We start from the raw sequence: 15,451 nt of genomic DNA, 5'->3' as shown, positions 1-15,451 counted from the left end.
ACTATGCTACCAGAGCTCCCATCAACTCTTTTTTGGTCTTCCTTATTCACCTTCATATGCATATGAGGTGATTGAAGATGCCATGGCTTGGGTCAGGCACATCTTAGTCTTAAAAGTGACATCTTTGCTTCTTAACACTTTATAAAGAGGTCTTTTGCAGCAGATTTGCCCAGTGCAATATGACATCTGATTTCCTGACTGCTGCTTCCATGGGTGTTGACTATGGATCCAAGTAAAATGAAATTGCAGACAACCTCAATCCTTTCTCCATTTATTGTGATATTGCTTATTGATCCAGTTGTGAAGATTTTTGTTTTGAGGTGTAATAATGTTGAGGTGTAATAATGTCTGAAACATAGTACCAAAAAAAAAAAACCCAAACCCACTGCTGGCGAGGGGATTCCAACTCATAGTGACCACTTAGGACACAGATTTGAACCGTCCCACAGATTTCTACAGCTGTCAGTCTTTACAGAAGCAGAACATCTCATCTTTCTTCCATGGATCAGCTGATGGGTTCGAACCACTGACGTTTTAGTTAGCAGCCCAATGCTTGAACCACTGCACCACCAGAGCTCCTTCTGGAACACAGTAAATACTTACTAAATATATACTGAGTGCATGAATGAGTATTGCAGACCCAGTTTTCATCAAGTCGATTCAGGGATCCGGTTTTGGTCAAGTCGATTCAGGGATCATTGGAGGGCTTTAAAGGAGCCCTAGCGATGCAAGTGGTTAAAGTACTTGGCTGGTAACATTAAGGTCTGCAGTTTGAACCCACCAGCCACTCTGCAGCAGAGTCGGCTTCCACAAAGATTTATAGCCTTGGAACCATATGGGGGCAGTTGTACTCTGTCCTATAGGGTCTGTATGAGTTGGAACTGACTTGAAGGCAGTGGGTTTGATTTTGGTTTTTGGAGGGCTTAGAGTGTCAGAGCGACTTGATGGAAATTTAACAGGATCACTCTGTTTTCTGTGCTGAGAATAGACAAAGGAGGCCAAGAGTGGCTGCAGGGAGACCAGTGAAGAGGTTATTGCAGTCACCCAGGAAAGAGAGGAATAGGGCTTGGAACAGGGTTTCAGCAGTGGAAGTGGTGAGAAATAGGTTCTGGACTCAGGACTTGCAGATGGTTTTGCATCTGCAGAGTGTGAGAGAGAGTCCAAAAGGACTCCATTGTAGGCCTGAGCTACCACTGGAAGGAGGGGTTGTCATTAAGTGTGAGAGGGGAGAATATGGGAGGAACAAAGTCTTGAGCAGAGCTTAGCCGTGTCTGAAATCAGTTGGGTTATCTTAAAAGGAACTGGTTTTTATCTTGAAAGGGGAAATTTCAAGAGCTAGACATCAGAGTGAGGCCGAGACACAGAGACAAGTGGGCAAGACCAAGCCCCAGTACATTTAGGTGGAAGCATTTATTCATTCATTGAATATTTACCCAAATTGCTTTCAATGGGCCAGGGATACAAAGATAAATAAGACATCTTTCCTGTTCTGAAGAAACTCACACATTTCTTGTGATTGAAATCTGTAGAGCTGAGGCGTTCAAAGCTTACTGAATGTCTGCTCTATGCTAAGCAGCGTGGCGAGGAAGCAGGCCGTTAGTACAAAGTTCCATAAGCACACAAGAAATTTTCCCAGAGGTTCATGAAGATATTCACAAGGGCTTTCATCACAGTGTGGCCCCAGAGAGTTGGCAGCAACCTAGATGCCGATCATCAGGGAAAATGTAAGTAAAATCTATGGAACACTCAGCAGCAGGTAGCGTAGTGCCTAAGGCACTTGACTGCTAACCAGAAGGCTGGCAGTTCAAACCCACCCATCACTCCTTGGAAGGAAGATGGGGCAATCTACTTCCGTAGTGATACCGCCTCGGAAACCCAAGGAGGGGTCGCTATGAGTTGGGTCCGACTCCACGGCACATAACAACAACAACAACAACAGTGTTCTGAAAATGTTGAAGCTTCAAATGGTTGTTACTTATCATCATAGTGCCACTTGGGCTCAAAAAGATTTTATCTTACTAAATTTCAAATGGACATTTAACACTGAAGTACATGAGTAGAAATGGTTTCTCTGTTGCACATGTGTATGAATTTACACATGAATTTGTTAGCATGTGGTTTGTATAAGAAAGCGTCTTTCATAAGCAGTGGGCAAGGAATCATGTCTTGTTACAATAGATATTATCCTTGCCTTAATAGAATGTCTCTCAGACATGCCTCACAACAGGCATATTTATGATTAGGATACAGGGGTTCTTCCTGGATCTTCAGGGAAGAAAGTATCACTGAGTTGAGAACCTGGACCTGGATCTCATCCAGAACCAATGCTACTAAGCTCTCCCTTCTGTTCCCTGGCTCTCTTTGCTCTGGTTCTCCTTGGCATATTGCTAAGCAGGGTGACTTCACAGAATCCCTGTGTGGCTCAAACAGTTATACACTTGGCTACTAACCAGAAAGTTGGTGGTTCAAACTCACACAGAGGTGCCTTGGAAGAAAGGCCTGGTGATGTGCTTCTGAAAGATCACAGCCATGAAAACCCTGTGGAGCACAGTTCTACTTTATAACATGTGAGGTCTCTGTTGGTTACTGGTTCTAGTAGTTAAGTAGCATCTTAGAACCTCAGGGCCAGATTCTCAAGAGAGACTCTAGTTGCGTCAGCTTAAGTCCTATGGCCACTCCTGGCCCCGTGAACTTGGCTAAGGTTGCAGAGTAGAAATGTGGCCAGCAGATGTTGGAGGACAGAGCAGGGTCATGCAGGTAGTGTGTCTGTTAGAAGTAACATACCAGGTTGTAAGGTCAACTGCCAAATTATGCTTTTTTCGTATTATAGCCTGAATATGCACTGGTGATTTTCCAAACCATAGCAGCACTAAAATGAGGCTTAATGTTAGAATACATCCCTGTTCATAAAAAATGAAAAATGCCTTATTGTGGAGGGAAAAGGCCCCCTTTAGCTTATTGCTCATTTTCTCAAGCAGTAAGTGACCATCATGTTTGGACCGTCATATTCCATCTTGCTTCATCATTCTTCCTGGTTCAGTCACAACTGATGATGTGAAACCAAAATGGACCCAAATTTGTAAAATGTTAGTGGAATGATAATCAGAATAGGAAAAATTACCGGTCAGTACCCTGCTGGAAACTTAATCTCCCTCTTAGAAAATGTGGGCAGTGTGCATGCATGTTACATAGCAACCACATCTCATGACAGTCAGAGTTGGAAACAGTAGTGTCCTTCTCAAAAGTACGGCCCAGCTGTGCCACTTTGAGTGTATGTTGCTCTCCGCGGTCATGCTGGTTATCCAGTCTCCCACATCAGGCTCCTGAAGGGGCTCATTACGCCTCTTTCAAGTCTCCCATTCCAAGGCTTTAGCCCGTAATTGTTCCCATTCTGGTTATCATTCTGCTTCCCCCAAATTTTAAAAATTTGGGTCTGTTTCAATTTCACATCATCAGCCACAACTGAACCAGTTCAAGTGAGTTTGAAGCCCTGCTTTGGACTTGTACTGCTAGAGTAAGGCAGGACTCTGGCCCCACCCCAGTCCCCTCTTACAGTGTCCACAGTGATCTTTTAAAAGGGTAAGTCAGACCTCACCACTCCACTGCTTAAAACCCATCAACAGCTTTCCTTCCATTGCCCTTAATGCTGTAGCAGCTACCCAGGAAACAGCCTTTTAAGATACAGCAATTGGTCTCTGTTCGCCTGGCACAGCAGAAGAAAAAGGAGACCCAGGAATCGGAGAAGAGAATGGCTCACATGTTTAATTGCCTCCACTAACTATACTGTACCTCCATTACCATGAGACCAGAAGAAATGGGTGATGCCTGGCTGCCATTACTGAACGTTTATGATCAAGGACCCAACAGATGAATCCTAATCAAAAGGAGGAAAAATATGGAACAGAACTGCAAACTTACATGTAACTAACTTACTGGATCCACTGAAATTTGAGGAACCCTTGAATTTGTTTTCCAGAAATAATCTTTAAACCTTGAACTGAAACAATCCCATGAAGCCGTTGTTAAAACTAAACAACAGTTTAGCCTCAAGCCTAGTGCTCTTATAAAGAATTATCTCTAAGCATGTTAACTGACTCACCTAAGCAAGATGAGAACTGTAAGGGGCAGAGAGCCTAAACTAATGATGAAACAACATGGTAGAGAGCAGAATGGTGACCCAGTGTAAAGAATGTAGACAGTGTCATTGAACTGTTCATGGAGAAATTTTGAGTGGAGATATGTTTGGTTGTATATTTTGTCACCAAAAATAAATAAAATATTTAGGAAACAAAACTAAAGCATTAAAAATGGGGTATAGACCTCTATGATCAGGCCCCTTCCCCTGTCCCAACCTTGCTGTCCTCCCCTTATGTTTAAGCCCCTGCGTAGTTCCCCCAACTCACCAGGCTCTTTGACTCCTCAGGGCCTTTGCATAAGCTCTTTTCCCTTCTTAGAATCTCCTCTCCACCCATTCTTCACCTCACTGCGTTTTACTTCTTATTTCCATTTTCAGCTAAATGTGGTTCCTTCAGGGAGGCTACCCCTAACCCTCTAAATTGGGCTGGCAACCTTTTTCTAAATAGGGCCAGAGAGTAAATAATTTTGGCTTTGTGAGGCATAAGTTCTCTACCACAACTATTCATCTCTGCCATTGAAGTGCAGAAGAAGCCATAGACAAAATGGAAATGAGTAAGTGTAGCTATGTCCCAATAAAACGTTATTTATAAAAATAGGTGATGGGTCATATTTGGCTAATAGGCTGAAGTTTCCCATACTCTGCTGTAATCTAAATGTGGTGTTACTTCCTCTTGTAGAAACTTGCTTTTATTTTTTTATAACTCTTATCACCTAACAGCAATATTACAGTTTGTAATTACACATTTGGAAGACATATGTGACGTACTGTGCTTGCCACATAAGTGCTTGATAAGTGTTTGAATGCATCTTGTTGTTCTCAGATGCCATTGAGTCAGTTCCAATTCCTACTCATAGTGATCCCATATGACAGAGTAGAACTGCCCCATAGGGTTTTCTAGGCTCTAATCTTCATGGGGGGAGCTCTGGTAGCATAGTGGCTAAGACACTTGCCTGCTAACCAGACGGCTGGCGGTTCAAACCCACCAGCCATTCCTCAGAAGGAAGGTTGGGCAATCCTACTTCCGTAGTGATACTGCCTCGGAAACCCAAGGAGGGGTCGCTATGAGTCGGGTTTGACTCGACGGCACGTAACAACAACAACAGTCTTCATGGGGGAGCTCTGTTGGTATAGTGCCTAATGCATTGACTGCTAACCAGATGGCTGGTAGTTCAAACCCATCAGCTACTCCTCAGAAGCAAGATTGGACAATCTACTTCCATAGAGATACTATCTCGGAAACCCAAGGAGGGGTCGCTATGAGTTAGAAACAACTCAACGGCAGTGAGTTTTTGTTTGGTTTTAATCTTCATGGGAAGAGATCACCAGGTCTTTCTCTTGTGGAGCCTGTGGGTGGGTTCAAACTGCCCCTTCCCTTGAATGCATCTTCAGTGCCCTAATTAATGATTTCATATACTTAGTAAGTGAGGATTAAAGAAATACTACATTTACACGTGTACATTTGTGTATGGAAAGGGAAATTGAGAAATAATAAAAGCATGAGGAGGACGAAAGGTCTCCTCTCTTCTTCCTAACGTTTGTTGTTGCACCTTGCCTAGACAGTGAGCTTTTTCTATGTTTTGTATGAGCATATTTTCTTTTCACCTAAAATACTCTCAGTGCTTTGTAGTGGTTGTACATCCCCGCATCCCTCCATTCACTGCAGTAGTTTATGAAGTATTTGTACCAGGCATGGGGTGGGAAGTAGAGCAGCCCTGGATCCTCCTCGAAGGCAGCGGTGATGCTGACTTCTGGCTTTGCCTTTGTGGGTTCAGGGCTGAGCTGTATCGGGCATCTGGGAAGTTTGAGCTGCTGGATCGGATTCTGCCAAAGTTGCGAGCAACAAACCACCGCGTGCTGCTCTTCTGCCAGATGACGTCCCTCATGACCATCATGGAGGACTACTTTGCTTTCCGGAACTTCCTTTACCTGCGCCTCGATGGTGAGTGTGTGAAGAATTGGGCTACGGAGCTGTGTGACTAAAAATGAAGGGATGATGGACAGAAAGCAGGCCAGGACTATTGAGGGATCAAGTAGCAGTGTCGTTATTGGGTGTCATCCAGTCGATTGTAACTCATAGCACCTGCGTGTGACAGAGTAGAGCTGCCCCATAGGGTTTCCTAGGCTGTAGTCTTTACAGGAGCAGATGGCCAGATCTTTCTTCCACAGAGCTGCTGGGTGGGTTTGAACTGCCAGCTTTTGGGTTAGCAATCAAGCGCTTAGCTGTTGTGCCGCCAGGGTTCCTAATAGCACAGTGGAGTGCATTTTTTCTAGACAGCAATTCTCACATCCTCAATTTTTTGGTTACATACTGCTGCTCTAACAGAAAGTACCACAAGTGGGATGGCTTTAACAAACAGGAGTTTACTCTCTTAAAGTTAGGAAGCTAGAAGTCTAAGCTCCAAGTGCCAGCTCTAGGGGCTACATGAAAGCCCCTCAACCTTGGGCTTCAGTTCTGCCTCTTGTTCCTGGCCCACTGGAGCTAGAGGTATCTCTTCTCTCAGGCAGCTGCTGGCTGCTGAGGCTAACAAGCCTAAGGTTGACAAATAAAATGGCACAGTCCCAATATTACCAAACAACATGGCAGGCCACTAGTTCAAGTCCAGAGACAGTTGCAAGATCGGCAAGAAACATGGCAGGCTGCTAAATGAAGATTCTGCTACATGCAGGGTCCAAGCGTGCCAAAAAGCTGCAGAGACCTTTCTCAGAACTTCTCTTTATTTGCTGCTGGAAGCAGACCACATCCCTAAGGCAGCTACTCAGCTGCTCCAGTAGATTCCACCATGGACTTGATTACCAATCTCATCGTGAGGAAGAACTACATCCAGCTGCCCAGCCTCTCAGAACCAGGCCCAGCCAAGTTGACACATAACCTTAACTAGCACAATCAAGCTTACAAAAAAAAAAAGTTAAAATCATTTGTACAGCTTTTTATTTAACATACAAGACATGCAGACCCAGAGTTGTCTATATGAACCAAAATCAAACTAAATTCAAATAATATTTAAAACACCTTGCTTGCTCTGAAGATTCTGTGTTACATACGCACCATACAGATACTTTAACAAGACTTTAGCTTTTTTTGGAGCTCTGGTGGTGCAGTGGTTAAAGCCATTACCTGATTACCAAAAGGTCAGCAGTTTTAACCCACCAGCCACTCTTGAGGAGAAAGATGCAGCAGTCGTTTCTGTGAAATGTTTCTGTAAAAATTCACAGTCTTGGAAACCTTATGGAGCAGTTCTACTCTGTCCCTTAGGGTCACTATGAGTTGGAAATGACTTGATGGCAGTGGGTTTTTTGGTTTAGCTTTCTTCTGTTAACATGGAGGAAAGGCTATTATGTCCCCTTCCTTCAATTAAGAGTGTTATAGTTCATTTAAAGTTATGTTTAATTGCTTTAAGATTATATTTAGTTATCACTAAAGCCTCTCTCATTCTCAAAAGAACATATTGTCACATGTCACACTGTTAGGAGAGAGGGCTTTGTTGATTTTTGCAAACTATGCCACATGTTTACCTGATTTTAAGAGTGAAATATTTAAACACTTTTAATTAGTGTTCAGTAAATAAACACTAAGATTTAGTCAGAAAATAGGATGAATACTCACTAAATTACTCTTTGAGTTAGGTACCAGTCATAATATTTTAGAGATTAGGGCTATCAACACTTGCATGGGATGCAAGAAAATGCAGGGATAATGCATTCAAGGTGTGGTATGTCAGAGTGGGACCTCATTTACTACCAGGAATGTGTTCACTGGGTAAGAAGAATGCTTACCACTCATGTGTCGGTTTGTCCATACTGTGGTGGCTTGTATGTTGCTGTGATGCTGAAAGTGATGCCACCAGTATTTCAAATACCAACAGGGTCACCCATTGTGGACAGCTTTCAGCAAAGCTTCTAGACTAAGGTAGACTAGGAGGAAAGGCCTGGTGATCTACTTCTGATAATCAGTGAAAAACTGTACAAATCACAACAGAACATTGGCTGACATTGTTCTGGAAGATGAGCCACCTAGGTCAGAAGGCACTCAAAACAATGGACTCAAACTTACCAATGATTATGTAGTTGGCGCAAGACCAGACAACATTTCATTCTGTTGTAGTGATGTCACCATTAGTTGGAGGTGACTCAAAGGCAACCAATAACAAGTAGAAAAGTACAATACTACTGGTACTAATTTTTATCTAACGAAGTTATTACTAAATGGGAAATTTAAAGTTTGTGTTCTATTATAAGGTTTTGTTTTGCTTTCAAGCTAAGCTTTGCTCCCCTATTGCCATTAATTATGAATAATCAGATTAAAAAAAAAAAAATCAAACTCAGTGCCATCCAGTCAATTCTGACTCATACCTACCCCCTTTGGGTTTCCGAGGCAGTAAATCTTTATGCAAGTGAATTGCTCAGTCTTCTTTTCACAGAGTGGCTGGTGGGTTTGAACCGCCAACCTTCTGGTTAGCAGTCAAATGCCTTAGGCACTGCGCCAGCAGAGCTCCTTAAGAATAATCAAATAGGTCTGTTTCATTATTTATAATAAGATATAATTAGCTATGCTTTAAAATAAATAAGGAGCTCTGGTGGAGCAGTGGAGAAGGCATTTGATTGCTAACCAGGAGGTCGGCGGTTCAAACCCACCAGCCACACTGTGGAAGGAAGATGGGGCAATCTACTTCCATAAAGATTTTATAGCCTTGAAAACCCAGTGGGGATTGCTGTGAGTCAGAATCAACTCGATGGTAGTGAGTTTGATTTTTTTGTTATTTTATAATAACTGCAATATTTATTTACTAACTATAGGTTTGCTGTAGTAAAACACTCAGGAAATTGTTCTACATGTCAGAAGTTTCACATAACCCAAAATAGCCATTATTTCCTCAGAATTTCTATTAAGTTAAATAATCTTTGAAGCCTTTTTCAGGCAGGGCTTTATGATGCTTATAAACAATAATTAGTGGTTATACCAAGCTCAAGCTGGCCAGGAATCTTCTTCCTTGAGTTTCCAGGTGAATTCTCTTTCTGGTCTACCTTTGAGGGTATTAATTTTTAAATGTACGATAGTTTCTGACAGACTTGATGATTTCAAATCTTTGTACCTCACCTCTCCCAAGTCACTGAAAGCAGATGAATAGTTCGTTTTTAATTCAGACACAACCATGTTAACTATAGTCTGTCTCTTGGCAAGACTACTTCCTCTGTTGCTTCTTAGCCTTTGATGGAACCTTCCCCCGTCAGGAGTTCAAAACTTCTCCATCACTCCTCACTGAAAGTGTAGACCCACATCCAGCCTCAGTGCTGTCGAGTCAACTCCGACTCATGGCAGCCCCGTGTGTGTCAGAGTAGAACTGTGCTCCATAGGGTTTTCCAAGGCTGACTTTTTGGAAGCAGGTCAGCAGGCCTTTCTTCTCAGGCACTTTTTTTGGATGAACTAGAACCTCCAGTCTTTACGTTGGCAGCTGCACACGCTGTTTGTACCACCAGGGACTCCTTTGCAAGACAAGCTCTTCTTTGACTCCTGCTCAGGGGAGACGCAGCAGAACTTCATTTTCTCTGGATTTATGGCCCCACAGGTGTCTTGACTAAGCATTGTTTACTCCTCTGTGCACTTAATTTTTGATCTCAGCTCTCTGAGGACATCAGCTTGAAATCCTTGGATCTGTGCAACTGACAAGAAGTGACTTCCTTAAAACAAATCTCTTCAGTGTTTTCCTGCAGGAGACACTCTCTGTAATCCTCTTGGTTGCTGCCCTTATTGCTGTTAACAGTAATAGTAATAAGAGCTAATGGGGATGGAATGCCAACTACATGTGTGATGCTAGGCAAAGCATTTCATGTACATTTCATTTCATCACAAAGAAGGTACTGTTATCCCCATTTACTGTACGCTTTTATGATTCTGTCTTAGTTACCCAGTGCTGCCTTAACAACAACAATAAGAACAAAAATACCATAAGTGGGTGGCTTTAAAGAACAGGAAGGAATTTATCATCTCATAGTTTTGGAAGCTGAAGTCCAAATCAGGGCATTGGCTGTAAGGAAGGGTCCGTCCTTGTGATAGGCCTGGGATTTCCTTGAGGTTCCTTTCTGTCTGTGTTCTGCCTATGTGTGTCTCTATGTCTGTTCTGCTCTTTCTATCAGACAGTATTCAGAAGGGATTGGGTTTAGAACCCACCCTACTCTGGCATGACCTCATTAATGTAACAGAGAAACCCCCTATTTCCAAACAGGGTCCTATTGACAGATATGGGGGTTAGCATTTCAATACACATATTGGGAGAACACAGTTGAGTCCATAACAGATCTCTAAGAGATGAGACAATAAAAGTTTAGAGAAAGTAGTAGCTTATCAAAGCTTGCTTATTAAGTGATCGATGAGGCTAGGTTCTGACTTAAATCTCTGATTCTAATCTAGCTCAGTTTTAGCAGATCCAGTGAGAGCTACCCCATCCCTCCAAGTACAGGCTGCTCTTGTAGCAACAGCATTTTAAGAGTGATTTTGAACTTAGCATTTAAAGTGTTTTTAATTGATTAACTGAAAATGACAGGCCCAAGAGATCCTAGATGAATGAATGGTGGTACAAACAGCATGTGCAGCACTCTCTCTTCCTGCTGTCAAGCCATTACCCTCAGTTGGAGGACACAGGCAAGGAAGCAAGTTCCTGAAAGTGTTCCAGCTAGAACTGAGAAGGATGGACAGGCTTCTGTCCAAGAAGCAGCAGCCTGTCTTGGGGTGAGAAGAATTGATTGGCGAGGAGGGAAGACTGTAGTGGTTGTTCCCTGCCCTTCAGTTGACCCTGAACTTACGACGATCTCATGCACTATGAGATTGGACTTTTGTGGTCATACAGTTTTCATTGGCTGATTTTCAGAAGTAGATCACCAGGCCTTTCTTCCTGGTCTGTCTCAGTTTGGAAACTCCATTGAAATCTGTTCAGCATCATAGAGACATGCAGGTCTCCACTGACAGGTGGGTGGTGGCTACGCTTGAAGTGCATTAGCCAGGAATGGAACCCAGGTCTCCCCCATGGAAGAAGAGAATTCCACCACTGAGCTATCACTGAGCTTGATAATAAAGATGCATATGTATAAATTAGTACCTGTCCTTCCACCTGAACCACCCCTCACCACCCACCTCTCACAAATTATGAAAACGACCAGCTATTCCTTGCTGGATTTAATGTGGCAGAGTTTGACTTCAGGAAAAATCACTTGGTGAAAGCTAAGCACATTTTTTTCCTGCAAAGATTACAGCTGCATGAATAGATTTAGCGACTCTTCCGTTACAGTTTTTGTTTTCTCTGGAAATGGTTTTTGAGTGAGAGCAAGTGGTGAAGTTCCATACCAGAAGACAAAATTTCCCAAAAGCAGCTGCAACAAAGTTAAAATTAGTCATTGTGGAAGCCTAGCAGTGTGTTCCTTCTGGCAAATTCTGAAATTTCAACACAAATGGTGTTGCTATTCATTGTGTTCTCGTAATTGGCTACGTTCTACATCGAAATCTAAAAGAACATGACATTGCTGCTCGTCCTGAGAATGTTAACTGGGTTGCCATCTGTGAGAATTCACCTTTGGATAAAGCCCTTGTATGGTAGTTTGAACCTCCCCAAGCAAGACTACAGAGATGTTGGCTTGGTCCCTTTTGACTGATTGAAATGGTAGTCTGGTAAAATTCGGAAACTCGTAATAAGAAATGCCATAGCTTTGTGTGAAAATGGACTTAATAATATTTCTCCTGGTTTTATGTTTCATGTTCTCAGCTACTCATAGTTTCAGTGTACACCAGATACATTAGTTGGTCTGCTTGCTTGAGGTGTTTGGCACACTGCCTGAGGACTTCTTTTACCAAGTAATTTTGATACTCCTTTGTCCTTTCTTTTGCAGTTAGAGTTTTCAGACCATTTAACAAACAAATCCCCTAATTAGTTTTCTTTATATCTTAATGGAAGGGACATTGGTGGTTTAGTGGTAGAATTCTCACCTTCCACACCAGGGACTGGTTTGATTCCTAGCCAGTGCACCTCAATGCACAGGCACCACCTGTCTGTTGGTCAGTGGAGACTTGCATGTTGCTGTGATGCTGAGCAGATTTTAGCGGAGCTTCCAGATGGAAAAAGACTAGGAAGAAAGGCCTGACGATCTACTTCTGAAAACCAGCCAACAGAAACCCTATGGATCACAGAGGTCTGATCTACCACTGATCGTGGGGACCGTGGAGAACCAGGCAGCATTTCGTTTCACTGTGCATGGGGTTGCCACGAGTTGGGGGCTGGCTCACAGCTGTTAACAACAATAATACCTTAATGGGTATGATTGTTATTTGGTCCTTTTTCATTTTATCAAAACTGTTACACTGCTGCCCTTGGAGTGAGCTAAAGGGACAGCTTTTAAAGCCTGCTCAGAAAACAGATGTTATCATCTCTGCGATCCTCTTTTCCCATATCACTGTCTTTTGGTTTCATTGACTTAAGGCAGAGGGTCAATACGTGACCCATTAATCCAGCCAAGCAATTGTTTCTTTCATTTATTGCAAGAAGAAGGTTGGTGTAGAAAGACATTTTCATGCTAAAACAGGACGTGTCTTTCATTAGCATTTTGAATAGATGGTTCCCCATGATCCCAGAAACTCAGTTCTGAAAATAAAATGAAAAAACAGCCCCACGTGTTTGAAACCAACACAGTAGAATGCATTTAGTGCTCCCCTAAAAAAAAAAAAAAATCTAAATTCTTAAAATTCACTGTTAACAGTGTTGGTTGGGCCAGCTGGTTGGATTTGAGATCTGATTGAGAAAGTCAACTGTGTTCTAAAGAATGTTGCTTCATGGAGTGAGGAGAGCCCACAGGCGCCTTGTTCCTAATCCCTTGTTTGCAGGGAACGGATTTTTTTCCTTTTCTTGCTCGAGAGCTCACTTGTTATTTTTACTAAATGAGAAAACCAGATCTCACCCTGTTTGGGAACTTGACTCTCCTAGTAACTCGATTCCATTAGCGATCATCACATAAATGATTTAACCCTCTGAAACAAGTTGCTGGTACATTTTTATCCTTAAAAAAAGAACAACATGTAGAAATAATATTTTTACAGCAGGCCAAGTGGAACTATCATGTAACATGTGTATGTGTTTCCCAGCTGTCTAAAAGCCTTTCTCAAAACCCTGTATCTACACTTTTCTAGTGAAAGATGTTCAGTGGAATATTGTAGGGTCTTTCCCCGCCTCCACAGTGCATTTTGGAGAGTGAATGGGTAAATCTGATAGATGCACATTATGTGATTGAGCACTAATTTGGAGCACAAGTTGTGGGTGCCTTTGAGTTTTATACTCTGGATGGCTTAGTCTCCTAGCGCTGATGTAACAAAAGGCGCCTCTCAAGTGGGTGGCTTTAAAGAATGAAAATTTATCTCCTCACAGTTCTGAAAGAGGCCAGGAGTCTGAATTCAGAGTGTCAGCAGAGCTGGTCTGTCTGTCTGTCTCTGTCTGGGCTGCAGGGGAAGGAAGATCCTTGTGTCCTTCAGCTTCTGTAGCCCTAGCATATCTTGTTTTTTCCTGATGATCCTTGGCTGATTGTAGAAGTTTCTCCACCTGGCTTCTGTCTTCTCCCTGTGAGTTTATGTGTCTCTTTGTCTGTTTCCCTTTTTTGTGAGATACCACTGAGAAGAAATTAGGGTTAGGACCCACTCCATGCTGATATGACCTCATTAATATATCAAGAGAAAGCCCCTATTTCCAAATGGGGTCATACTTTATGGGTGCAGAGGTTGGGACTTCCACATAACCTTTCAGAGACACAATTTAATTCATAACATTAGGATTTGGCACTTTCTCCTTATTCATTAGGAGCCCTGGTGGCACTGTAGTTAAAGCGCTCGGCTGCCAGCCGAAAGGTTGGCAGTTCAAACCCACCAACCACTCTGTGGGAGAAAGGTGGGCCAGTCTCCTTCTGTAAAGATTCGCAGTCTTGGACATGCTATGAGGCAGTTCTGCTCTGTCCTGCAGGGCCACTAGGAGTCAGAATCAACTGGACAGCAGTGGTCCTTACTACTTTGGAACCTCCCTGGTCTCTGTGGGGGGCCACTGCCCAGGGTATAGCTCACTGCTCTGTTTCTTTGGTGTTAGTGTAGATTCTCTGAAGTTAACAGAAAAGAATGTCAACATGAAAAAACAGTCTGCGATTCATCATATTTTTTTGGATTATTGTGGCTTCAGGTCTCACTAACAATATAAATATTCTACCCACTTTTTATATTTTTATCAGACAGATCATTCTCAGTAGCAATCCAGATGGTAAAATTGGGGAGGGAGTTCAACTTGCCTTTTGTTCTCCCGTTCTCTTGGCATGTTAAGTCCTCACATTGGAGCTTGTCAGCAAAGTTGCTGTAAGGCATGATAATAGTTGTTAAGTATTCAACTACCAGCTGTAAGGTTGGCAGTTTGAACCCGCCTAGAGATGCCTCAGAAAAAACCCCGGTGATGTGCTTCTGGGAAGGTAGCAGCCACTGAAAAGCCTGTGGAGCACAGTTGTCCTCTGCACACATGGAGTCACTAGGAGTAGGAATCAACTTGACTGGCACCTTGGTTTGTTCTTTTTTTTTTAAGTGATTAATTATTGTAGGCGTGTGTGTTTGTATGCGGATAGATTTAGGAAATGATTTGGTGCTTCAAAGTACAGAATTAAATCTGGGAAAAAGTGTTTTCATTCAGTTTTAGGTTACAGTAAGAATATTCTAGAATTTGTACAAGTTGCAAAGGTGCCCAGTCAGAAAAATGGACACTCATTTTGGAGCAATGGGTCGTAGACAGAATGTCTGAAACATCTTGAATTGAGAATGGCTTTCTCTCTGTCTTTTTAATTGCAAAACGGTCAACGTTTCTTCAAAAGCATAGAAACCTCGGGGATTACCTCAGCCAAGTTGAGGAGAGTCTGGGCGCATTTTGCAGGGAGGCTGGCCGGCCCTTTGGTCTAGCTTTGTGCCATTTCCAGGCAGGAATTAATTGGCAAATTTATTTTTCTTCTCTACTCAGGCACCACCAAGTCGGAGGACCGTGCTGCTCTGCTAAAGAAATTCAATGAGCCTGCCTCCCAGTACTTCATTTTCTTGCTGAGCACAAGAGCTGGAGGCCTGGGCTTGAATCTCCAGGCAGCTGACACTGTGATCATCTTCGACAGTGACTGGAACCCCCATCAGGTCTGTATGCCTCTGGCACAGGCTAGCACACAGTCCTCCCTCTGGAGAGGAACTCAAAAGATGTTTCCCCTCAGTCTTCACCTTTATGGGGCAGGGTGGATTCTAAACATAGAGGGTATTTCTTTTTTTTTTTTTTT

General features: G+C 42.7%; 1 protein-coding gene across 1 annotated transcript in view; it reads left to right on the top strand.

Moving 5' to 3' along the window:
• The window catches only part of SMARCA2 (SWI/SNF related, matrix associated, actin dependent regulator of chromatin, subfamily a, member 2), a 239,576-nt gene that overhangs the window by 122,640 nt on the left and 101,485 nt on the right, over window positions 1–15,451 (top strand). Inside the window, exons 22-23 of the mRNA XM_042780710.1 lie at window positions 5,911–6,077; window positions 15,151–15,314. Coding sequence (XP_042636644.1) covers window positions 5,911–6,077; window positions 15,151–15,314 — 331 coding nt within the window. The remainder of the gene's footprint in view (window positions 1–5,910; window positions 6,078–15,150; window positions 15,315–15,451) is intronic.

The sequence above is a fragment of the Orycteropus afer genome, unplaced genomic scaffold, assembly GCF_000298275.1.
Source record: "Orycteropus afer afer isolate SDZICR_OR568_19922 unplaced genomic scaffold, OryAfe1.0 scaffold00005, whole genome shotgun sequence".
Lineage (NCBI taxonomy): Eukaryota > Metazoa > Chordata > Mammalia > Tubulidentata > Orycteropodidae > Orycteropus > Orycteropus afer.
Note: the sequence above shows the minus strand (reverse complement) of the source record. Positions and strands in the feature narration are given on the sequence as shown.